This window comes from Lagenorhynchus albirostris, chromosome 7 (genome assembly GCF_949774975.1).
Source record: "Lagenorhynchus albirostris chromosome 7, mLagAlb1.1, whole genome shotgun sequence".
Classification (NCBI taxonomy): domain Eukaryota; kingdom Metazoa; phylum Chordata; class Mammalia; order Artiodactyla; family Delphinidae; genus Lagenorhynchus; species Lagenorhynchus albirostris.
In genome coordinates this window covers 20,750,881-20,776,540 of record NC_083101.1, presented here as the reverse complement: position 1 = coordinate 20,776,540, position 25,660 = coordinate 20,750,881, and the positions used below count along the sequence as shown (strand labels likewise).

The 25,660-nt window shown below is 41.7% G+C and overlaps 2 protein-coding genes across 6 annotated transcripts; one reads left to right on the top strand and one right to left on the bottom strand.

The window, feature by feature from the left end:
- Window positions 1-9: 9 nt before the first annotated feature.
- CDC26 (cell division cycle 26) lies at window positions 10-9,653 on the bottom strand. Of its 2 annotated transcripts, XM_060153334.1 has the most exons (4): window positions 9,474-9,653; window positions 6,721-6,830; window positions 6,127-6,248; window positions 10-443 (listed from the first exon to the last, which is right to left on the bottom strand). In XM_060153334.1, the coding sequence occupies exons 3-4, from the start codon at window positions 6,205-6,207 to the stop codon at window positions 267-269; spliced, it is 258 nt and encodes an 85-aa protein (XP_060009317.1). In that variant the 5' UTR covers window positions 6,208-6,248; window positions 6,721-6,830; window positions 9,474-9,653; the 3' UTR covers window positions 10-266. The 2 variants fall into 2 exon arrangements, with proteins under 2 accessions (XP_060009317.1, XP_060009318.1); XM_060153335.1 differs by lacking the exon at window positions 6,721-6,830.
- Window positions 9,654-9,726: 73 nt separating this feature from the next.
- Window positions 9,727-25,302, top strand: PRPF4 (pre-mRNA processing factor 4). 4 transcript variants are annotated; one of them, XM_060154565.1, is made up of 14 exons: window positions 9,727-9,842; window positions 10,622-10,799; window positions 12,750-12,936; window positions 15,685-15,772; window positions 16,182-16,261; window positions 16,441-16,534; window positions 17,070-17,164; window positions 18,612-18,670; window positions 19,118-19,241; window positions 20,612-20,701; window positions 23,323-23,445; window positions 23,556-23,663; window positions 23,754-23,872; window positions 24,396-25,302. In XM_060154565.1, the coding sequence occupies exons 1-14, from the start codon at window positions 9,816-9,818 to the stop codon at window positions 24,587-24,589; spliced, it is 1,566 nt and encodes a 521-aa protein (XP_060010548.1). In that variant the 5' UTR covers window positions 9,727-9,815; the 3' UTR covers window positions 24,590-25,302. The 4 variants fall into 4 exon arrangements, with proteins under 4 accessions (XP_060010548.1, XP_060010546.1, XP_060010547.1 ...); XM_060154563.1 differs by having other exon boundaries at window positions 9,729-9,848; XM_060154564.1 differs by having other exon boundaries at window positions 9,753-9,842; window positions 10,619-10,799.
- Window positions 25,303-25,660: the final 358 nt, after the last annotated feature.

Genomic DNA, 25,660 nt, shown 5'->3' with positions numbered 1-25,660 from the left:
GTCGCACACTTTTCCAAAAATATATTTATTTTTAAAAACAAAAATCAGACAAGTTTTATCGAGTCAGATTTTCCAGAAACAAACCAGAGTTTGAATTTCAGCTTTCCGAGTGAAAGTTAAGCATCAGCAATCTCATGCAGAAGTATCTCTCTGCAGGACGTAAAATATTCGGCTTGACTGCAAGCACTCAATTCTCTAAATCTTGTTTGTATTTCTGCCATCATTTTACTCCATTCCAGGGCTCTGGCACACAAGATAATCCACCTCTAAAATTCAAAACTTCCAAATTGAGATGAACGATTGTTGGGCTTGGGTTGGGGTTTATAACCAATTCGATCATTAATCATTTGTTCCCTGCCCTTGGGGTCACTGCCGAGCCCAATGGCACCTTCTCCATCACTGCCTCCTACAACATCCACATCTTCCTTTTGTTTCTTACGGGTCTGAAAGTATAAAAGTTTTAGTATTAAGGCAATATTCTATTCATTAACAAACATTTATTTAGCATCTACCATGTATTAGGCACAGGGTAAAGGATAGGGTTCGGGTCTACAGAACAATAAACTGAAATCCTAGGTTTAGATGGTTAGAGGCACAACGGGGATACACGGATATAGCGATAAAAGATGTAACCCCTACCCTCCAGGATGTCACAGTCTAACAGGGAAACAGGTAAATAGACCATTACAACACAGGGTGATCAGGGCTATGACAGAAGGAAGTCCATACAAGAGATGGAAAAATAAAGCGACCAGTAAAACAATAACCACCAGAAATTAACAGCTCAGCTGACACCATGAGATTAAATGTAATGCAGGAAAAGAAGGTTTTGTGCTATCTTATCATGAGGCCTGATTTGGGAAATTCATTTTGTTTTCAGATAAAAGGTTTGGCTCTTAAGCCACAAGTAACTGCAGAATTCACAAAGTCTGTGTCTCAGTTTGATCATTTTCAAAGAGAAAAACTAACACCCCACAACTACCACTACCTGAGAGTTCCTTACCAGAAGAATAGCTCCACTACACTAATCTCTGGAATCACTGCTATTCTTCACCACTTACTGCTGAACTGTGAGCATTTAAATGCCAGTGTCAAAGTATTATAGTGAATAAGTGAGGTATTACTTTATATATATACAAACATAATGACCTTCCTGAGTTACTCTCTAGGCTACATTACCCAATAAATAACATTAGAAAGTTCTCCCCAAACACCTTTGTGAAAACAAGTTCTAAAAGGCACAGGATGATATCGTTTCATCTTATAAGCCATGAGAAAGTCGGAATATCCAAGTAGAATGAAATCATTTAAAAGGCTTCCCACTATGAACAACTGCTGACTGTTTCAAAATCCAGTCAGGGCTTCCCTGGTGGCTCAGCAGTTAAGAATCCGCCTACCAATGCAGGTTCAAGCCCTGGTCCGGGAAGATCCCACATGCCACGGAGCAACTAAGCCCATGCACCACAACTACTGAGCCTGCGCTCTAGGGCCCGTGAGCCACAACTACTGAACCCACGTGCCACAACTACTGAAGCCCATGCGCCCAGAGCCCATGCTCCGCAACAAGAGAAGCCACGACAATGAGAAGCCCGTGCACGCAAGAAAGAGGAGCCCCCGCTTGCCGCAGCTAGAGAAAGCCCGTGCGCAGCAACGAAGACCAAAGCAGCCAAAAAAAAAACCAGAGTCATCAAAATATAATCAAACTAATTTCAGTAACAAATAAAATACCAGTTTTCTACTGTTTTTATTTTAGTGCAGGGCAAAAACTATCCCTCTCTCCTAAGTTGCTCTAAAATGGGTGAAACCCATTGGATAACTGCCTTTAGTAGAAAGACTAAAAACAACAAAAATACCTAGGAATAAATTTATACCAAGAAATAAATTTAAGAAGGTGAAAAGACCTGTACACTTAAAACTATGAGATATTGTTGAAAGAAGTTGAAGAAGATACAAAAGAATGAAAAGGTATTCCATGCTCATGGATAGGAAGAATTAACAGTTAAAATGTCTATAACTACCTAAAGCAATCTACAGATTCAATGCAATCTCCATCAAAATCCCAACAACATTTTTCACAGAAATAGAACAAAAATTCCTAAAATTTGTATGGGACCACAGAAAACCCCGAGTAGCCAAAGAAATCTTGGAAAAAAAAAAAACCAAACCTGGAGGTATCACACTCCCTGATTTCAAATTCTACTACAAAGCCAACAGTAATCAAAACAGCATAGTATTAGCAGAAAAAGAGACACACAGATCAATGGAACAGAACTAAGAGCCCAGAAATAAACCCTCACACATATGGATAATAGATTTATGACAAAGTAGCAAAGAACATACAATGGAGAAAGGACAGTCTCTTCAATAAATGCTGTTGAGAAAACTGAACAGCCACATGCAAAACAATGAAGCTAGACCACTATCTTACACCATACACAAAAATTAACTCAAAATGGATTAAAGACTTGAATGTAAGACCTGAAACCATAAAACTCCTAGAAGAAAACATAGGCAGTATGCTATTTGACATTGGTCTTAGCAGTATCTTTCTGAGTATGTCTCCTCAGGCAAGGGAAACAAAAGCAAAAATAAACAAATGGGACTATATCAAACTAAAAAGCTTCTGCTCAGCAAAGGAAACCATCAACAAAATGAAAAGACAGCCTATCAAATGGGAAAAGATATTTGCAAACAATTTATCTGATAAGGGTTAATACCCAAAAGATATAAAGAACTCATACAACTAAACAGCAAAAAAACAGACAACCCAAGAATCTGAATAACCATTTTTCCAAAGAAGACATACAGATGGACAACAGGCATATGAAAAGATGTTCAACATCACTAATTATCAGGGAAATGCAAATCAGAACCACAATGAAATATCACCTCATGCCCATTAGAATGGCTATTATCAAAAAGACAAGAAATAATGAGTGTTGGAGAGGATGTGGAGAAAAGGAAATCTTCACACACTGTTGGTGAGAATGTAAACTGGTGCAGCCACTATGGAAAATTGTATGGAGGTTTCTCAAAAAATAAAGAGTAGAACTACCATATGATCCAGCAATTCCACTCCTGGGTATATATCCAAAGAAAACACTAATTCAAAAGGGTAAGTGCACCACCATGTTTATCGCAGCATTATTTACAATAGCCAACATATGGAAACATAAGTGTCCCTTGACAGATGAATGGATAAAGAAAATGTGGTGTTTAGGGCTTCCCTGGTGGTGCAGTGGTTGAGAGTCCGCCTGCCAAGGCAGGGGACACGGGTTCGTGCCCCGGTCTGGGAGGATCCCACATGCCGTGGAGTGGCTGTGCCCGTGAGCCATGGCCGCTGAGGTTGTGCATCCGGAGCCTGTGCTCCACAACGGGAGAGGCCACAACAGTGAGAGGCCCACGTACCGCAAAAAAAAAAAAAAAAAAAAAAGAAAATGTGGTGTATATATATATACACACACACACACATACACACAATGGAATACTACTCAGTCATAAAAATTACTTCAATTAAAAAAAAAAGTAACTCAATACTGAGCTGACTCTGCAGAGTCAAAGTTTGGTATAAGACTAACACTTTATGAGACTCATTACAATTGAAGTTTTGAACCATAAAGGGCACTTCAGGAAAAGAGCAGAGTGTGCATAGGCAGTGAGATTAAAGATAGCTCAGCAGTGGAAGATAAAGTGGAGAGATGACCAAGGACCAGATCAAAAAGGGCCTTACATGCCATCCTAAGGAATTTGGACTTTATTCTGAAGGCCAAAAAAAGAATTTAAGTCTTATCAATGGACATCTAATACTGTGGCGTAAGGCTATACTTAAAAATACATATTGGGGGGCTTCCCTGGTGGCGCAGTGGTTGGGGGTCTGCCTGCCGATGCAGGGGACACAGGTTCGTACCCCGGTCCAGGAAGATCCCGCATGCCGCAGAGCGGCTGGGCCCGTGAGCCATGGCCGCTAAGCCTGCGCGTCCGGAGCCTGTGCTCCGCAACAGGAGAGGCCACAACGGTGAGGGGCCCACATAACGCAAAAAAAAAAAAAAAAAAAACATATTGGGGCTTCCCTGGTGGCGCAGTGGTTAAGAATCCACCTGCCAATGCAGGGGACACAGGTTCAAGCCCTGGTCCGGGAGGATCCCACATGCCATGGAGCAACTAGGCCCGTGTGCCACAACTACTGAGCCCATGCTCTAGAGTCCGCGAGCCACAACTACTGAGCCCGCATGCCACAACTACTGAAGCCCGCGCGCCTGGAGCCTTTGCTCTGCAACAAGAGAGGCCACCTCAGTGAGAAGCCCGCGCACCGCTTCTCACTGTGGTCCCTGCTTGCCGCAACTAGAGAAAGCCCGTGCGCAGCAACAAAGACCCAGTGCAGCCAAAAGTAAATTAATTAATTAATTAATTAATTAATTTTAAAAAATACATATTGAACTCCTACTATGTATTAGATGCTGGGAACTCAACGGTGGAGAAGACAGACATGATTTCTACAATCAGGGTTCCTAATATAAATGATTTTACAATAAACAAACAAATCATTGTAAATTAGAATAAGTGGTATGAAATAAAAGAATAAAGTGCTTTGAGAGACCCTAATGAGATGAAGGCAGCATGGGTAGGAATGATACACCTAAGTTGGATAGGGTCAGAAGAGGCCTTTCAGACTGAGGAAGTGACATTCAAACTGAGACACGAAGAAACAGGAAGCACTCCAGGCAGAGGAAAATAATATGTGCAAAGGCCATGAGTTATAAATAGTTTGGCATATTCAAGGAAATAAAAGAAAACCAATGTGCCTAGGGTACAGAAGGCAAGGCAAAGAGTGACAGAAGGAGAAAGAACATTTAAAAGCTTGTAGGCCATGAAAAGGAACTGAGGTTTTATTCCAAGTGCAGGAAACCACTGAGGAGTTTTAAGCATGAGAATGACATGATCTGAAATTTTTTAAAGATCATTCTAGACACCTGATGGAGAATGGATTGAAGACACAAAAATGGAAGTAGAGGGCTTCCCTGGTGGCGCAGTGGTTGAGAGTCCGCCGGCCAATGCAGGGGACACGGGCTTGTGCCCCGGTCCGGGAAGATCCCGCATGCCATGGAGCGGCTGGGCCCGTGAGCCATGGCCACTGAGCCTGCGTGTCCGGACCCTGTGCTCCGCAACGGGAGAGGCCACGACAGTGAGAGGCCCGCGTACCGAAAAAAAAAAAAAAAAAGGAAGTAGAGAGACAACCTGGGATGCTACTGAAATTGTACAGAGTTAGTTGATGGTTATTTGGACTACGGTTCTAACGGTGGAGATGAAAAGGTATGGGTAGATTCTAGAAATATTCTGGAGGTAGAGCCGAAGGATTTATGGACAGATTGAATATAAAAGGTGAGGGAAAGGGAGAACTCAAGATTGACTCTTAGGTTTCTGGCTTGAGCAACTACTTAGATACTGACATAGGGAACTCTGAGGTGAAACTCGTTTGAGGAAGAAATCAAGAGTTTTTTGTTTTAACATGTTAAGTATAGTATGCTGAATAATGACCTCCAAAGCTATCAGGTCCTAATCCTTGGATACTGTAATTGTTGCCCTGTATGTGAAAAGGGTCTTTGCAGATGTGATTAAATTAAGGATGCTGTGATGTGGACATTATCCTGGATTATCTGGGTGGGCCCTTAATGCCAACACAGGTATCCTTATAAGAGGGGGCAGAGGGAGACTTCACAGACAGAAGAGGAGAAGGCAGTGTGATCACGGAGGCAGACACTGGAGTGATATGGCCACAAGTCAAGGAATGCCAGCAGCCACCAAATACTGCAATAGTCAAGGAATAGATTCTTCCCTAGAGCCTCTGGATGGAGCGTGGTCCTGCTGACATCCTGATTTTGGATCAGTGATACCAATTTCAGATTTCTGGCCTACAGAACTGTGAAAGCATAAATATCTGTTGCTTTAAACCACCAAGTTTGTGGTAATTTGTTACAGCAGCCACAGGAAACTAATACATTATGTTTAAGATGCCTGTAAAGCATCCAAATAGAGATTTCGAATAAGCTGTTGGTATAAGAATCTGGAGTCCAAAAGTTAGAGTTATTGTTTTAAATATTCCTAACGGTTTGAAAGTTGCACTCTTACCTCCAGGTCCTTTCGAATGCTTTCAAACTCCTCAATGTCATCAAGCTTCAGCTCCAGACGGGTTGGTTTTCGTCTCAGCATAATGAAACCAACATTAAGGGACAGACCCAGTGAACTATCAGCTGTTAAAAATGGCAGAGAGGAGGAAAAATTGGAAGGGATAAATCTCAGCTACAAATATGTTCAATTTGTAAGCAGGCACACTAAAACGAATGGCGATACAAAAGACTCATTTGGCTTCACACATTGACTTCTAAGTCTTTACGTGTATCATTATTACATTTTTATTACGTGATGGAGATCCACCACTCTGTAATTCTCAAAAGCTCTTTCTTCCAGAACTTAAAATAGCAAGCTGCCTGTAAAAGAGGATTCTAGGCAACAATCACTTTAATCTCATGCTCCATTCACAAAGAAATATTTTAGCTAAGAGAATAAAGTTAAAATATCACATTTTAATTCGGTACAGTTAGTAGGAGAGTATACAAACCATTAAATTTGATCAACAGTATGTGGGAATTATGAGAGATTTGTGATCACTCCCGAATGCTAAAATCAGTTTACTAAGTCTTATGAAAACTCCCTCTAACTCACCAATTCACAGGGTTATCCTCAGGGTCTAAATAGGTCCTAAATGGATAGGTCATTCATGAAACAAACAGTTCTTATGCTCCAGCTACAGAGTTAAGAGGCATAGTCACAGTCTGTGGGGAAAACAAACACATAAATGGAAAATTGCAGCATACTGTAATTAGAACTCTGATGAGGGTAATGCAATGGCATCACACAGACACACAATCCAGTGGGGTGAACAGGGATGTGGAAGCCTTCCTGGAGGAGATGATGTCTTAGTTGCCTTGTGAAGGGCAGGCAGAGAGGATTAAAGGCATCCCAGGCAGAGAGAACAAGTATGCACAGAAGCTCAAGAGAACACTCTAGAATCTGAAAACCCAAAGTAATGCTTATGCTTTAAAAAAAAAAAAAAAGAAGAGCTGGGTTTTTTTTAGAAGAAAATAAAACTCCCCAACTGAGTTTAAAAGCTGTTGATGGCATCATCTTTATATTCTCACAGCGTCCAGTAGAGAATGTCTGCAATAACCAGCCATTAAATGTTCTGTTGAATAAACTGGCTACACTCTTCTTCTGCTGAAGGGGGCACGGGTCTGATCCCTCTCCAGGGAACTAAGATCCCGCATGCCGCAACAGAGCAACCAAAAACAAAAGTCAGCCTCCTGGGAAAATTATATATAGGTCACATGGTGAGGATTAAATGAAAATGATGTAAGTGAAGCCTCCTTTAAAATATGTACAGATATAAATTATTATTACATGTATCTAGGATATAGCTAGGGACTGTGAAGTATACAAAGGAAGAAATGTCTCCTCCTTCTACCACGAAGCTTGGGACAGATACAAGTGATGTTATCAACATGAAACAATGGCACATTACATTTCAAATTGCTTTGTACTAAATCAGATACTATCTTTTTCTTCTTTTATTATTTTTTTATTGGAGTATAATTGCTTTACAATGTTGTGTTAGTTTCTGCCGCACAGCGAAGTGACTCAGCCATTCGCATACACACATCCCCTCCCTCTTAGACCTCCCTCCCCCCCCATCCACCCAACTAGGCCATCACAGAGCACGGAACTGAGCTCCCTGTGCTATACAGCAGCTTCCCACTAGCTATCTATTTTATACATGGTAGTGTATTTATGTCAAACCTAATCTCCCAATTCATCCCACCCTCTCCTTCCCCGCCATGTCCACACGTCCGTTCTCTACGTTTGCCTTTCTATTCTTGCCCTGCAAATAGGTTCATCTGTACCATTTTTCTAGATTCCACATATATGCGTTAATATACGATATTTGTTTTTCTCTTTCTGACTTAATTCACTCTGTATGACAGACTCTAGGTCCATCCACATCTCTACAAATGACCCAATTTCATTTCTTTTTATGGCCGAGTAATATTCCATTATATATATTTACAACACCTTCTTTATCCATTCATCTGTCGATGGACATTTAGGTTGTTTCCGTGTCCTGGCTATTTTAATAGTGCTGCACTGTTGGTGGGGAATGTAAATTGATACAGATACTATCTTGATTCCAAAGTAGACAAAAGGTAGAGGAAACCAAAGTTCCAAGGGGGGAGATTGCTTAAAAGAAAAAACAGGGACTTCCCTCGTGGTGCCGTGGTTAAGAATCTGCCTGCCAATGCAGGGGACACAGGTTCGATCCCTGGTCCGGGAAGATCCCACATGCCGCGGAGCAACTAAACCTGTGCGCCACAACTACTGAGCCCACGTGTCACAACAACTGAAGCCCACGCGCCTAGAGCCTGAGCTCCGCAACAAGAGAAGCCACCTCAATGAATGTGGCCCACGCACCACAACGAAAAGTAGGCCCTGCTCGCCGCAACTAGAGAAAGCCCGCCCAGCAACGAAGACCCAACGCAGCCAAAAAATAATTAATTATTTTTAAAAAGGGAAAAGAAAAAACTGTGATACATTTTAACTTTTCTGCAAACTATGAAAAGATAGCCACTAGGGAGCAGTATAGAGTAATGGGTAAAAGTGCTTGTTCTGGAGGTGAAAGGGCAGAGGGCACAGATTCTAATCCCATCGCCACTGATCTTGGACCATCAGCTTCACCTTTCACTAGATCATGGTTTCCTCGTCTGTACCTGTACTCTATTGTTGTATGGACTGAATGTCGTATTGCAGCGTAAATTCCTGTAACATAACCTGGCATTTAGTAAACGCTCAATAAACAGGCATTATTACTGTAATTGTCCTCGGGGAGGGTAGGGGGCTCTGTCCAGCTCGGGAAACACCAATATTTTGACCATCTCCACCCCCGACACGGGGACAAAACCTTGTCTTGTCCATCTCTGATGCCCCAGCACCCAGCGCACACGGGGCTGTGCAGAGTTGCTGGCGTGCAGTTTACCTGACGCCTCACATTCATCATCTCACTCCGAGTAAGATAGACCGGGCTGAAGACAGCAAAATCAGGCCTTGGCTCCTCCGCCAGGTCTTTATTTTCCTTTGGCGCTAGAGGGCTCTTCGAACTTATTCTCTCGCCACTGCCCAAATCCACCGAAAACCCAGCCAGCTCAGAAGAAACCGCCGAGAGAACTTCCTGACAGCGGAAGAGAATAGCACCCCCGCAGCTCCAAGGCCGCACTCGCTGGTCCAGAGCGAAGGTTTCCATGGCAACACGGTCCTTCGCTCCAGTAGGACTTAAAGTCCCTCGCAGGACCCGAAGCGACAGCAGGCCCCGGAAGCCGTCTATTCACTCCCCGAGTTCCGTCCGTAGCCGCGCGACTCGCCGCACCTACCTCTTTTCAGACCTGTTCAGCCCCTTCCCGGAACCTCGGCGCTCACCCCGAATCTCCGGCTAAGCCAACTGGACTACAATTCCCAGACTGCTCTGAGTCTCTCTCCTCGCCGAACCCTGTCCTTCGCGTGCTTTTCTCGGAGGCTCCACGGAACAAACCACTCGACGCGCCCAGACTCTTTCCTACTACGATTCCCATCATGCTTCACGCCGCCCAGGACGCTGCGTCCGCCCGCGGCCCACTTCCGGTAGGTGTCGTAATTCCGCCTTGCTGGGCGCGCGGTGGATGGTCTGAAACGTAGAGCTCGGCTTTCGGTGGGGCTTCGCGGCTCCGGAGCCCAGCATGGCCTCCTCACGAGCTTCCTCCGCGGTACAGGTCTCAGCTCACTCTGGCAGGGAGCGCGGAGGGTTGGGGGTCCCTGCGGAACAGGGCCGTTAGGGAACAGGCTGCGGCGGTGGAGGGCTGAGGAGGAAAGATCTCCTCAGACTCGGTCTGGTCTTAAAGAGCGGAGCAGCGTTTTCATGATCCCTGAGTGCTTTCGTATTTTAGCTCATTTTCAGCTCTCGCTACAACCCCGAAATGTAAATACCTTCTCCGTCTGGTTCAGAAACGGAGTTCTGGAAGGGAGTAGTGTCTTGGCCAAGATTTATGACAATGTCAGACCTCTTAATTGTAATGAGGCCTCCTAACTTCCTATCTACTGCCCCACGTCTGAAAACGTTTGAAATGTATAGACAGTAACTTTGTAACTTGTCCCCCTTACTATAGCGTTGGTTATTTCAGTTATCCTTGATAGCGCCTGTGATGAGCAGAAACCCTGGAAGTTTCGTAAAACCCAGGAAGAGATTGCACTTGGAACTGAATGAAGTAAACATGTTCCAAAGCACGCCTTTGATAGAAAAATCACCAAGAGAAATTCACTAGTTTTATCTGTCTCTTCCTATCTGCAAAACTTAAGTGACCGAGAGACTGGAATCACCCCCCGACCACGTCCAAATCAGGGAAGACACATCTTAACTGGTGTCCAATTTGTGTTTTCTTTAGAGAAGAAATAGGATTGAAGCTCTGGATAAGCGTCATCCTTCTGGGAGGTCTAGTAAATTGCTTAAGATTAAGTTTTAGGTTAATCCAAGTCTTTGATTTAGCAGGCAACCAAAACTAAGGCATCTGATGACTTAGTCGCTCCTGTTGTGAAGAAACCACACATCTATTATGGAAGTTTGGAAGAGAAGGAGAGGGAGCGCCTGGCCAAAGGAGAATCTGGGATTTTGGGAAAAGAAGGACTTAAAGCAGGAATTGAAGCAGGGAACATTAACATAACCTCTGGTAAGATGCAAACTGTGAGTCCGTCTTTACCTTTGGTGCTCAAATTATCTGTAATGATTACCTTCCTAAACTTAGATATCACTAGTTTAGTGTCAAAAACTTTCAAATATTAAACTTGCATCTATCTTAAGGCCATACTCTGCCCACTCCACTTAGTATCATCTGGAGAACCTTTTTCTTAAAACCTTTTATACAATTTTTCTTCTATGAATTGTTAGTAATTTTACTAGGAATTTATTCATTGTGTATTTGGATTCAAATTGATTCCATTTGTCTTCTGGAAATCTAGCATAGTTGTGGCATTGGTTTGGAGCTACTGTGGTTCATAATATTCTTGCTTTTTTAGTTTTCCAATTATTTTTCACCCAAAATGAAATACCTCTTTTAGATTATAAAAGTAATGGCCATTTTTATTTTGAAAGAAATCAAAATACAAGTTTTTTTCCATAAATGAAACCATGATAAGCAAATTGTTTTGTAACCTGCTTTGTCATTCTGTATACTGTTGAGGATATTTTTTCGTGTCTGTAAGTAGTGGTCCACTATATTTTTGAAATAAAATTATTTATGTTTGCCATGAGAAATTCAGAGAGTACAGAAGGGTATAAAAAGAGTTCTCTGCAGATAGGACTTCTGTCAAGTTTCTCATGGATCCTCCCATACATTTTCTTTTCTATACACATGACTGTAGTGACTTTTTAAACCTTTTATGTTATTTTAAACATAACTGCATCACTACTATACTTTTCCTTTTTCATCGAAATGCTTGTATTTGGTGTGAGTTTTAAAACTAGCTGATAGATTATCCAAAAAACCTTACAGTCAAAGAATATCATTTTCATGGTAATTATTTCCAATTAGTGTCCCTATACTGAGACTATTTCAGAGAGTAGCTTTGGCAATTGTTAAAATGATGTTTCTATTTTATCATGGATAGAAAGCCTACATAACTTATTTGTTAAAGATGCTCCATACTCTTATTGTCTCATGCAAGCTATGTGTTTTATGTAAATTTGCCAAATGAAACAAGATGGCTTCAACTATTTTCCTGCCTTTTAAAACCTCGTTTAGTTTTCTGTGTTTGGCATACTTTATTTATTTTTAATTAATTAATTATTTTTTGGCTGTTTGGGTCTTCTTTGCTGCACGCAGACTTTCTCTAGTTGCGGGGAGTGGGAGCTACTCTTCGTTGCGGTGTGCGGGCTTCTCATTGTGGTGGCTTCTCGTTGCAGAGCATGGGCTCTAGGTGCATGGGTTCAGTAGTTGTGGCTCGCGGGCTCTAGAGTGCAGGCTCAGTAGTTGTGGCTCGTGAGCTTAGTTGCTCCGAGGCATGTGGGATCTTCCCAGACCAGGGATCGAACCCGTGTCCCCTGCATTGGCAGGCAGACTCTTAACCACCATGCCACCAAGGAGGTCCTGGCATACTTTAATCCACCTGGCAGGTGGATTCTTAACCACTGAGCCACCAGGGAAACCCTGGCATACTTTAATAAACTGAGAAACTGTAAAGTTTGTAGTAGATTAAACAGTTAACTTTCCCTAGAGGCATATAGACTCCAAATGTAAGAAATTATTTCTGGGCTTCCCTGGTGGTGCAGTGGTTAAGAATCCGCCTGCCAATGCAGGGGACACGGGTTCGATCCCTGGTCCGGGAAGATCCCACATGCCTCGGAGCAACTAAGCCCGTGCACCACAGCTGCTCAGCCTGTGCTCTAGAGTCCGCGTGCTGCAGCTACTGAGCCTGCCTGATGCAACTACTGAAGCCCACACGCCTAGAGCCCGTGCTCCGCAACAAGAGAAGCCACTGTGATGAGAAGCCCGTGCACAGCAACAAAGACCCAACACAGCCAAAAATAAATTAAATTAAAAAGAAAAAAAATGAAATTATTTCTTTCTCCCTACTTGAGGAAGATCTGGTGATTATGCTGATGTTGCCGGTTCTTTTTACAGGAGAAGTGTTTGAAATTGAAGACCACATCAGTGAGCGACAGGCCGAGGTGTTAGCTGAGTTTGAGAGGAGGAAGCGAGCCCGGCAAATCAATGTTTCCACAGATGACTCAGAGGTCAAGGCTTGCCTTAGGGCCTTGGGGGAACCCATCACACTTTTTGGAGAGGGTCCTGCTGAAAGAAGAGAAAGGTGCCCTTTCTAAGTATCTACTCTCTTCTTTTTTAATCACAGGGTTCCAGTTCAGTTGGAATTTGTAGCTAAAACTTTAATAGAATGTCTCAGATAATGTTGACAGAATATCTTATTAGGTTGCATTAATATGTTTTAGCCCATAATTTAAGTCTTAGGCCAGTTTTTACTCCACTACTAATGTTTCTTTATAAACTATGAAGAAGATGTTAACACATTCCCTCCCTTCCTCTCCTCATTATGGAGTTGTGAGTTGGGTAAACATTTGTCACTGAACTCTGAAAATTTAAACAACAAACGCATTCTTTGTCATTAACATAAGACATAATGATAAGTGTTTTTTGGGTGTTACTGCAAAAGGGCACTGTCCTCATATAATGCTCCTCTTGTGATTTTGAAGTTACAAAATCTCTTAGTGACAGGCTAGTCCTATGCAGTTATGCAGACCTGGCCTGCCTACCTGCTTCTTTAGGACTTGGGGCTCAGCTATTCCTCACTCATTACATTTACTCTCTTAAAGCCCTTACCGCTCATTTACTCTTCAACCTACTGCAAACTGATCGACCACTACCACATTGAAATTGCTCTTAATTAAGGTCATCAACTCATCGTTATCAAGAATAGCCCTAGTACACTGCCACCTATTCCCTCCTTCAAACACTCCGTTTCCTTGGCTCTCAGAAGACCAAATCATCCTGGTTTTCCTCCTGTTTCTCTAGCTAATTCTTCTAAGCCTCTTTTTTTCCTGTTTTAAAGTGCTGTTTTTTGCCCTTATCCTGCACTAACCCTGAGTGATCAAATCCATTCTCATGTCATGGTTTACTCTGTGTATATATATTCTGATGACTCCCAGGTTTCTGTAACCTAGATATTCTATAGGTACTCAAATTTGCCATGTCTAAATTGAACTCATCTATTTTCCAGTTCTCCTTGCAAATAACAGTACCATTCACACAGTTTTCAGTTGAAAACCTGCTCACCTTCTGTGTAACCCATCAGCAAAATGTTGTCTCTTCTACTTCTGAAATGTACCTCCAGTGTTTCCTCTTTTCTCTACCTCCATTGCTTTCACATTTAGACTGTTGTAATAACCCCAAATGTGTTGTGTTAATTGTTTGCTTAAAATCCTACAGTCTTCTTTTTTTTTTAATTAATTTATTTATTTTTATTTATTTTATTTTTCGCCGTGTTGGATCTATCATTGCTGTGTGCGGGCTTTCTCTAGTTGCGGCAAGCAGGGACGACTCTTCATCGCAGCGCACGGGCCCCTCATCGTGGTGGCCTCCCGCTGCGGAGCACGGGCTCCAGGCTCGCAGGCCTCAGCAGCTGTGGCACACAGGCTCAGTAGTTGTGGTGCACAGGCCCAGCTGCTCCGCAGCACGTGGTATCCTCCCGGGCTTGAATCCGTGTCCCCCACATTAGCAGGCGGACTCCCAACCGCTGCGCCACCAGGGAAGCCCCCTACGGAGTCTTCTTATTAAACTTAGAGTACAAAGCTCCTAATCATGCTCTTCATCCTTGCCTTGTGCCACTCTTCCCCAATTTACTAGACTTAGCAGCCATAATGGTCCTCCTGGGATACTCAAGCTCTTTTGCTGTCTATCCACTGAATTTTTCTCTTTTTGTCCCCCTCTCTTGCCTTTTAGAGCTTTTTTATTCTTTTGGTTTCAGCATAAATGCCACCTCCTCAAAAAAGCCTTTCCTAACACCTGACCCCTTGTAAAGTAAGTCCTGCCATTATTAAGAAAGTAACATACTTTCTTAATAGCCTTTCAGAGGTTTACTTCTACTGTTTATTGTTTGTCTTCTCCACCAGCAAAGTCTGTCTTATTGTGTCCCTTAAATGAATGTCTTGAGTCCCCACTGCCACTGTCTTGATTCAGTCCATAAGACTCAGGGGATACAATAGTATGCCTTTGTTCTTCCCTCTTCAGTCCATTCTCCATACTTTTCCAGGGGTCTTTCTCAAATGTCAACCCTCCTTACCATGGCATTAGGAGCTCTTTGTGACCTGGCCCCTGCTTAGATTTGCAGCCTTATCTCTCACCAACCCTTTCCCAGTACTCTGTGCTCCAGCCATATTGAATTGTTGTGATTCCAAGTTCAACATGCTTTTCTTGCCTCCAGACCTTTACATTTGTTGAACCCTCTGCTTCAACTGTCCTTTCCCATTCTTGACCCATTGACTTGGTTACTTGAGGACTCAGTTCAGGTAGCATCTTCTCCATGAAGCCTTCCCTGATTCCCTCCAAGCCTAGGTTGTTTACTCCTTTTATGATTCCCTTAGCACCATGCACTTACCACTGTCATAATACTTAATGGAATGTACTCTAGTTCCCCGATACTTTCTGTATGTCCTGTCCACCCCCCACTGCCTCACCCCTCACTATGCTACTTGAAATCAAGGACTGTTTCCTGGTCATTTTTTATACTTAGCACCTGAGCAGTATCCAGCACATTGTGGCATTGAGTGAAGGTTGTCTGTATCCACAGCCCGAGTGGTAGCAGTGTTGGGGCTAGTTGACTCTAAGTTTAACAGGGTAATTGCTTTTAGTTCAATTTAGGGAATCTTCAGATAAAGACTGCTGAGTGAGAGAAATCACACTGGAAGTTTAGGCATCACAACTTGGCCCTTAAAGAAGGTTGCTTGGGATTTGAATGGTGAGAGAGTAGGGCAGGCTTGCTGCCTTCTTAGGTATACTTTTCACAGTCTTAACTCTGTTTAAATTCTGATCTTTTTTGTTACAGGTTAAGAAATATCCTTTCAGTGGTCGGTACTGATGCCTTAAAAAAGACCAGAAAAGATGATGAGAAATCAAAGAAGTCCAAAGAAGAGGTAAAATGTGTCTTTGGCTTCATAGTATAAACATGCAGGAAACAAGGGGGTAGTTCTTTCATTTTCTGTTTTCTGTGGGATGGGGAACAGGGGGAGTTGGAGACTCTACTGTTCCGGAAGAGTTGTTGGCAATAGTTTGTGGTTCCTTTGTAGGTATAAATGGAGATAAGTGAGTTCCCCATTCAGGAAAGAACCATAGCATTCCTGGTGTCACTTTTAACAAGTAACCAGAAACTATCCAATAAGAGTTCATAGAAAGAAACACAAGAGAAAGCACATATACCTGATTTCATCCTATTACTGAACTAATTCATCTTTTTTCTGGGCAGTTAACAATAGGGAATTGACAGCTATGAAAGGGGCAAGAATGCTTCAGACTTGACATTTCTGCTCTTAATTTAACTTTCAGTATCAGCAAACCTGGTACCATGAAGGACCAAACAGCCTGAAGGTTGCTAGACTGTGGATTGCTAATTACTCACTGCCCAGGTAAGGAGAGCCTCGAGAAGGAGGAAGAAACATACTTTTTCTTATTTCCTCTCAAGGACTGAGGAGGTGCTTTATAATGACTCTGGTTATTAATTGAAATTGAGTGATAAAGAGACTTGTATGGACCTTTGTTTCCAACCCATTTGCTCAGGGTTAATAATGTTATTTCTGTGTCACAGGGCAATGAAACGCTTGGAAGAGGCCCGTCTTCATAAAGAGATTCCTGAGACAACAAGAACCTCCCAGATGCAAGAACTGCACAAATCTCTCCGGGTAAGATGCTCTCATTTTATATATATAAGATGCTCTCATATATATAATTGTCTAATATCTTAAAGATTCTTAAATATTTAATAGATGCTCTACTTTGGCCCACCTCTAGCAAGTAAAGGCAGCTATACTTATTCCTCTCTGCTTACACTGTTGCTATTTGGGAGGAACCATCAGTTAAGGTGGCAGGGAACCTACTGTGCTTTGTACTAGGCAGAGGCCTATGGGTCTACTCTTTAATTCTCCCTTTTAATATGTCAGACTGTACTTTAGATCTCGCCATGGCCTTCCTGTTTATATTTAGCTGACATAGAAGCTAGTGTTACTAAGACTGTAGAAGACAGCATGCTGGAGTTCCAGATAAGCCTTGACTTCATTCATTTGTAAAAGTGTCTCCTAACAGCAACAACAAAAAGGTGGTAGAAGATTCTTGGGGAGGGTTAAAACTGGAATGGTTTTTGTTTTTGTTTTTATGGTGGAAAAGCCAAGAAAGTCTTGGGTTAGCCTGTTAATGATCCCTTGTTTGTCTTTTTTTAAGTCTTTGAATAATTTCTGCAGTCAGATTGGGGATGATCGGCCTATCTCCTACTGTCACTTTAGTCCCAATTCCAAAATGCTGGCCACAGCTTGTTGGTAAGTCCCATTTTACAGTGACATTTTTTTCTAAATGGGGTTTAGGGGAAAAGATCAGTATTTGTCTTAGAAGGCCATTTCAATACCATTTGCCTCTGCTTCTCATGATCACATCAAACTAGAGATGCTAGTAGTTACCCACTGTAGTTTACTATATAGCCTTCAATTAGCGGTTCTTACTGTTCACAAGGTACCCCAGAGACCCGTGACATGTCAGTCATATTCTTGGCATTAGCATCATTTTGGATCAGATAGTGAGCTTATAGACTAGTATACCCACCTTGATATAACTTTTCTTTTTTGGTTATGTGACCTAGGCAAGATACTTAATCTCTGTAAGCTTCACTTTTGTCATCTGTAAAGTAAGGTGAGGTAATGTTTGTAAACATTTTGCCTTGATAGTGCCTAGTATGTGGTAAGGACTCAGTAAACTTGAATTATTGTTTTTATCTTCATTTTGTTTTCTACTCACCACATATGCAGAAAACTCTTAGGATGTGATAACTTTGTTGTTTTGTTCTATTTAGTTACTTAGTTGTTCTTGAGGAACATTGTCATCTAGTGAGGGGAAACTCGCTTGTATTGTATGCACAAGAACTACTTGACTAGGCAGAAATTGAGACTGTGGTTCAGGAGAAAGCCAGGGACCTACACAGATCCCTCCACCTCTCCACCAAGCCTCAGTTACCTTCATTATAAAGTAGAAATGAGTATGTGTATAACTGACTCACTTTGCTGTACAACAGAAACTAACACAACGTTGTAAATCAACTATACTGCAATTAAAAAAAATAATTACTAAAAATAAAATAAGAAAAAAAATAATAAAGTAGAAATGATCATTCCTGCCTTATATGTACCTCACAGGTCTGTTATAAGGACCATTTGATGATAGATATGAAAGTAATTTGTTGGAAATTTTCCAAAGTAAAACATTATTTTAAAAATTTAAGTACTTTGGGGACTTCCCTGGCAGTCCAGTGGTTAAGAGTCCGTGCTTCCACTTCAGGGGGCATGGGTTCGATCCCTGGTTGGGGAAGTAAGATCCTGCATGCTTCACAGTGCTGCCAAAAAAAAAAAAATTAAAATACTTAGTAAGCAGCAAAATGCTATTCGTATTTAAGAAGATAGTATCATTATTAATATTAATGTTAGATAGTTTAATTTGTCCTACCTTCCCTCAGAAATTGATCCAAAAGTTAAGGAGAAGAGCAGCTTGTGCTATAATATTTACAGTCCAGTAGAGGCCTCTGTTTGCATGAGACCTGGATGTAGCTTTCTTCTCTAACCCTTCAAACGATAAGCCTTTTCTGTTTCTTCTTGTGTCTGCCACTGTAACATTTTGGGAGGGGGGTGGTGAGAGAGATTGTCCTTTAGTAATGTTACCAAGGTACCTTTTCCTTCCCAGACCAACCCTGGCTGAGATGCTTTCCTTTGTGTTTGTTAGGAGTGGGCTTTGCAAGCTCTGGTCTGTTCCTGATTGCAACCTCCTCCATACTCTTCGAGGTGAGTCAGAATCTTGTCTAAATCTCAGTCTTTTTCTCACTGTGAACTCTGTCAAGCAAAACAACTCTAAAACTCTGCCTGACACTCAGACCCAGTACACACAGATTAATTCTTGATTTGATTTGACTTGGTTTGGTTTTCTCTGACTGCAGGGCTGGATGATAATGACTTCATACGCTTACCACTTTTCTCTCATGTCCAGCCCCACTCTGGCATTTACAATCTCTAAACCAAGAAACATTTTTTTGTGTGTTTAGCTTTTTTTAATGCAATTTATATATTAAGTTAAAATAGTTCAATTTTTTAGTAGTTGAATAGCTACTTTAATACTCTCTAGGTCCACATGTCCTGTGATATGTGTATATATAATATTTGTCATGGATGTATTTACACTTAAGTTATAAGGGAGCAGGACCCCTTTAATTTTCATCTCTTACACTCCTTCAGGCCATAACACAAACGTGGGAGCAATTGTATTCCATCCAAAATCCACTGTCTCCTTGGACCAAAAAGATGTCAATCTGGCCTCTTGTGCTGCTGATGGTTCTGTGAAGCTTTGGAGCCTTGACAGGTGAATATTACCCTCTGTCCACACTGCAATCACTAAAGTAAATAGGTGATTGCTTGGCCCTTGAGACTTAAAAAATCTAGCATTTAACCCCAGAGATGCTCTGAGTCAAGGTAACTTGTGTGAAAATAGAATGGAGGATTTTTTTCTTAGACCTTTTCTCACCAGAGGAGTTGTGTCAGGTTTCCTTCTTTGTTAACTTTGTACCTTGATTTTTGCCTCTAACAGTAGCCACTGTTTCCTGGCTCCAGCTATTCTGGAAGGATCTATTATATCTCCCATGCAATAGATTGACATTGGAGAAATGCACTATTTGGTAGTTTGACTAAAAATAATAGTCTAGACAGCGCATTGGTTCTTAGCAAACAACCACAGGGGAGAGGAAGGAGGTTCTGTCTGGCAGTATTGCCAAGGAAGTGATGTCTACTCCCAATAGCATCGTCCTTTACCTAGACTACATTTTCCAATTACAACAGTTTTTTTTTTTTAATGTGTTTGTGATTATTGTTTTCCAAGAAATTTTTGGAAGCACTTTGTTTGCCTAAAAGACATCTGAATTCAGTTGCTTAGTTTTCTTTCTTTGGGAAAGCACATGAGGCTTTTGTTCCAGGATTTTGTGAGGAGCTAATTAGTGTCTCCACTCTTTGCCAGACAAGATCTTACCTGTGAGCACAGAAAGTTTTAATTGGCTTTGGTAATACATAGCAATATTTGTTCCCTTAGGGCTTTCGTTAGTTCTGTGTATGCCCATTGACAAAGTTCCCTTTTTAATTGCCCTCTTTAGGGTTCATGTTTATTTCCTCTTGCTGGTGTTCAGACCTTCTTTCTGTCGTTGCTGGTAGTAGAATTTAATGGCCACCAAAAGGAAACTAAGCCTCCATTTGGGAGTTCCTTTCTTCATGTGGATCCTTGGACAAGCTGAAGTTTGAGATAAATTTATCTGTAATCCACTTGCACCAAAACTTTTTGATATAGCCTTGCATCTCTATCGAAGTATGTTTTCTTTCTAGAATCTCAATGCTCCTTTGGTGCAGAGAGCTTATTTTGCTCGTCAGGCTGAAATATCTTTAATTTTCTCTAAGCAAATGATATAGCATTAAGAGTTTATTAACATAGTGAATTGAAATAGTGTGTATTGAAGAGCAGTTTTGCCCCGTGGGCACATGAAATAGTCCCAAAGCTTTTATAATAACCTTGGGAAGTGAGTTAAATTATCATTAGCCCTAAAAGTTTAACACATTACAGGTTTAGTTACAATTTGGCCTGTCAAACCATGCAGAATTGGGTGTATATGTGCTCAACAGTTAATAAATTCAATGAGTATTTACAGGACTGTAAAATAGTTTACTTACATACATTTGATTCCTTTTCAGTGATGAACCAGTGGCAGATATTGAAGGCCATACAGTGCGTGTGGCCCGTGTAATGTGGCATCCATCAGGACGTTTCTTAGGTACCACCTGGTAAGCCATCCTCTTATTGTTCTATCCATACAGGCCTGTGGCATCTTGTTAACGTTTTATGGCTAAACTGCCAAGTAAGTTTTTAGAGCAGAGATCTTCAAGAGATTTTCTTGGACTTCAATAAATCAGAATCAGAAAAGAATATATGACATAGTTAGGGCTAAGCATATTTGGTTTTAAATTGCAGTTAATTTGAAATTTCAGAGTCACTGACTCCCAGAAAACTAGAGTTCTTCCCTCTTTCTTCCCTTTCTTGGCCAATACTAGAGGTGTTTTGGTTTGTTTTTTTTTTGCTATACAGTGTAATTTCTCTGCTTACAAATCAGTCTCCTTTTCTGGTTCTACAAATTCAATGAGGCCAGAATCTGTTAAAGAATTTTTTGAGATACAATTTACATGCAATGGAATGGATTTAAGTGTGTAATTCAGTCAGTCTTGACAAATGTATAGACTCATGTGGCCCACATCCCTGTTGTTGGAGGTCCAAGGGAACAGAAGGTGCCCACCAAACTGAGAAGGCATCTTGAGATTGAAAAACACGGCCAGCAGCTCCATATAGCCAATGGATCCGTTTATTATAGGGTCACTTACTCACAGGGTGGGATCTGGCAGGCAGCAATCCAGAAGCATTCACAGCTGCACTCTGCACCCCCAAGAGACCATTGAGGCAATTTTATAGTTAACCTAAGGTATGGGGGTACGTGTTTGGAAACAGGAAGTACATTCCTAAGTGAAGAATGGGTGGGTGCTGGGAATATATCAGCAAAGGTCTTCATCATTGTTGGAGGACTGACAGAGCATAGAGGCCACCTGATCCTAATGATTATTAAACAATATCTATTAACTACAAAGCCCTTGACTATAGGAAAGTGACTTACCACACAGTATAGTTCTGGGTAGAGTCAGCAGAAGGACAGGAAGAACTGTACAGGCCCAAGACGGCATCAGTTATGCTCATAGCCATAGACTAGTCAATAGAGAGAACATTTGCATCACCCCAGAAAGTTCCCTTATGCCCTCTCCCAGTCAACTCCCTGTTCCAGAGCAATCACTGGCCTGATTTCTGTCACCATAAATTAATTCTATCTATTCATAGTCTATGAACTCATTTTTGTTCATATGGCTTCTTTTTGTTTGGCTTCTTTTACTCAGCATAACATTTTTAAGATTCATTCATGTCGTTGCATGTATCAGTAATTCCTTCTTATTGCTGAGAAGTATTCAGTTGTGTAACTCTGCCACAGTTTGTTTATTCATTCTCCTACTGATGGACACTTCGGCTGTTTCCAGCTTTTGGCTAGTCAGAATAAAGCTGCTATAAATACTCTTGTACAATGCTTTTAGTGGATGTGTTTTTCCTTCCTTTGTCTTGAATAAATACCTAGGAATGTAATTGCAAGGTTATAGGGTAGATGTATATGTAAGTTTTTTTAAACTTCGAAGTGGTTTTCCATAGTGTTGGTGCCATTTTACATTCCCAGAATTCTGGAGTTCTGGTTTTTTTCACATCCTTGCCAACATTTGTCATTAATCAATCTTATCATTTTGCTAAGTTTAGCAAATATGTAGTAAAATCTCATGGTTTCAATTTTTTTTACTCTGATGACTATTGGTGTTGAGTAGTTTGTCATATGCTTATTGACTATTTGTATATTCTCTTTTGTTCAGGGTCCAGGTGCTTTGCCCATTTTTATTATTGAGGGGTTTTTGTTTGTTTGTTTTGTCTTTATTTCCATATGTATTACAGTTCTACCATCATTTATGGAGGAGACTTTCACTATTGAAATTGCTTTGATGGCCTCATTGAAAATCATTTGACCATGTATATGTGGGCCTATTTCTATACTCTCTTTTCTATTCTATTGATCTATTTGTTTGTGATTGATTTTTACATGCCCAACATTCAGTTTAGGACCCAATAAATACTCAATGAATGGAAGGACATAACAGTGAAATAAGGGAAGAAAGAAGGCAACAGAATCTTTGCTGGGCCATTCTAAGGAATTCTGTTTTTAAAACAACCACTGAAGGGACTTCCCTGGTGGCGCACTGGTTAAGAATCCACCTGCCAATGCAGGGGACACGAGTTTGATCCCTGGTCCGGGAAGATCCCACATGCCGCGGAGCAGCTAAGCCCGTGTGCCACAACTACTGACCCTGTGCTCTAGAGCCCACGAGCCACAACTACTGAGCCCGCGTGCCACAACTACTGAAGGCCTCGCACCTAAAGCCTGTGCTCCACAACAAGAGAAGCCACCACAATGAGAAGCCCGCGCACCACAACGAAGAGTAGCCCCCGCTCGCTGCAGCTAGAGAAAGCCCGTGTGCAACAATGAAGACCCAGCGCAGCCAATAAATAAATAAATGTTTTTAAATAAATAAATAAATAAATATAAAATAAAATAGCTACTGAAGTAGGTTTATAGGAACCATGGTTTCCCAGTTAGCACCCAAGACAGATATGCTTAGTTGTTGAGACATTGTTTATGCCAGAAAAGAGTTTGTTAATATGGTTGTATGAGTAGTTTCAGAAACATAACTTGAGCTACAGCTGTTTATAGCACTTTATACATTGTAGGAACTGAACATCTGCTGGTTAATCGTTAGTTTGACTTTTTTAGCTATGACCGTTCATGGCGCTTATGGGATTTGGAGGCTCAAGAGGAAATCCTGCATCAGGAAGGCCACAGCATGGGTGTGTATGACATTGCCTTCCATCAAGATGGCTCTTTGGCTGGCACTGGGTAAGGCTTCTTCCACGTAGCGGGGGCAGCTCAGTAGTCTCACCTCTTAAGTATACTTGCTTCCACAGAGAACTGTATTCAAAATGTTCATTCATAAATTATTTTGTCAGGGGACTGGATGCATTTGGTCGAGTTTGGGACCTGCGTACAGGACGTTGCATCATGTTCCTAGAAGGTCACCTGAAGGAAATCTATGGAATAAATTTCTCCCCCAATGGGTAAATAAGCTCACTGAGTGAGGGGTGGAGAGGGTTATTGGTCAGAAAGTACTCTTTGTTTCTAACTTCAGTACTACATCTGATCCACAGCTACCACGTTGCAACTGGCAGTGGTGACAACACCTGCAAAGTGTGGGACCTTCGACAGCGGCGTTGTGTCTATACCATTCCTGCCCACCAGAACTTAGTGACTGGTGTCAAGTTTGAGCGTAAGCTTTCCTCCTGTTGTAGGCGTAACTACAAGACAGACAAATTGCACTTTTGAGGAATGCAGTCCGGGTGTTAAGACTTGGAAGTGGAACAGGAGAGAATTTGGCCTCTATTGAAGGAGAAAATTATAATCTCCTTCCCTCCACCACACTTTCAGACAGAGCTATGACACAGCCTGCGTCTTGTTCCTAGGAAGTAAAGAAAACTTCCATGAATGTTTTGCTTCATTTTTTTTTTTTCCATGGAAGGTCCAAGCACTGAATCCTTAATATTATTCTGAATAGGTTGTCTATCAGGGAAAGAGCCAAAAGACCTTAATAATGTTATTTGTTTCCCTAAGTCTGCCTGTAGTTGTCTTTTTCATAGAGGTCTAGTAGGAATACAGGTCAGAGTGTTGAGTTTTTCTGAATGTAGATACCTTCTTTTTCAAAATAGTATGTTCTAGCAGATTTGGGGTCTTTTATTTTCTTATGCTCTTCTGAGTACTTGAATTCCTGAAGCAACTCCCCTTTTCTTTTGTAGCTATCCATGGGAATTTCTTGCTTACTGGTGCCTATGATAACACAGCCAAGATCTGGACCCACCCAGGCTGGTCGCCACTGAAGACTCTGGCTGGCCACGAAGGCAAAGTGATGGGCCTAGACATTTCTTCCAACGGGCAGCTCATAGCCACTTGCTCATATGACAGGACCTTCAAGCTCTGGATGGCTGAATAGGCAGGACCATGGAAGAAGGATTCTAGCCTCACTCTCTCTTTAGAGCCATTTTCAAAGGAAAGGAATTGATGTGTTTTGTTCTTTCATGTATTTTGCTAATTACCATGTATAGATCCTCAAAAGAATTGGATTTCCATGTCAGCTCCCACTTCAAGCAGGCAGCCCAGTCCCTGGGTGTTGGTGAACCCCTTTCATGGTTGAAATTTTGATTTTCATCTTCAAGCCCTGCCATGAACTTTGTAGACATTGTTTTTATTAATCTTTTGTTTGAATGCCCTATTGCTTCCCTCACAGCACTCCGGATTGTGACTGACTCCATTTTTAATTCTTGAAACTTGACTTTCCGTTACATGGTACATGCTTCAGGACTACATGTGACCCAGAGAGCAAGGTGGCTGGACTATATTCTGGAAGCCCTCGAGTAGAGAGACACGCCTCACCGTGCACTGGCTAAACTGTGCCTGACAGAGCAAGAACCCTGAGAACAGGAGGTGAAGAGGTAGACCACAGCTATGCTCAGGGCTCTGCAGTAGAGAATATTTTACCTCTTCCTGTTGAGTTCACGTGGAATGCTAACTGCATTGGGAAGCTCAGAGCTGAACATTTTCCTCGTCAGAAGACGTCTTCCATTTTGCTTTCAAGATTGGCATCCTTTGTGTTACCCAAAAGCTAGGCCGTTGTGTCAAGATTCAATGAAATTTTTAGAAAGCAAACATGATGTCTCTATTGTGCAAGTTCTTTTCTATTGGTTATTTAAAGAATGTACCCTTCATGTTGAGGTAACTCTGGAAAAAAATCCCTAATGGGTATTCCTAAACATAAACTTTTTCTTTATTATACACTTGCTAAAGAGTAAAATCCTATTTAAAAACTGCCCTTTAAAGAATTATCTTGGGGCTTCCCTGGTGGTGCAGTGGTTGAGAGTCCGCCTGCTGATGCAGGGGACACAGGTTCGTGCCCCAGTCTGGGAAGATCCCACATGCCGCGGAGCGGCTGGGTCCGTGAGCCATGGCCGCTGAGCCTGCGCGTCTGGAGCCTGAGCTCCGCAACAGGAGAGGCCACAACAGTGAG

Excerpts from the sequence above, each read along its gene's own strand:
- PRPF4 (XM_060154563.1), top strand. The coding sequence starts at position 9,816 with ATGGCCTCCTCACGAGCTTCCTCCGCGGTACAG. Across the intron at positions 12,937-15,684 it reads CCTGCTGAAAGAAGAGAAAG|GTTAAGAAATATCCTTTCAG; the intron begins GTGCCCTTTCTA and ends TTTTTGTTACAG. Across the intron at positions 15,773-16,181 it reads CAAAGAAGTCCAAAGAAGAG|TATCAGCAAACCTGGTACCA; the intron begins GTAAAATGTGTC and ends TTTAACTTTCAG.
- CDC26 (XM_060153334.1), bottom strand. The coding sequence starts at position 6,207 with ATGCTGAGACGAAAACCAACCCGTCTGGAGCTGAAGCTTGATGACATT. Across the intron at positions 444-6,126 it reads GCATTCGAAAGGACCTGGAG|ACCCGTAAGAAACAAAAGGA; the intron begins GTAAGAGTGCAA and ends TTATACTTTCAG.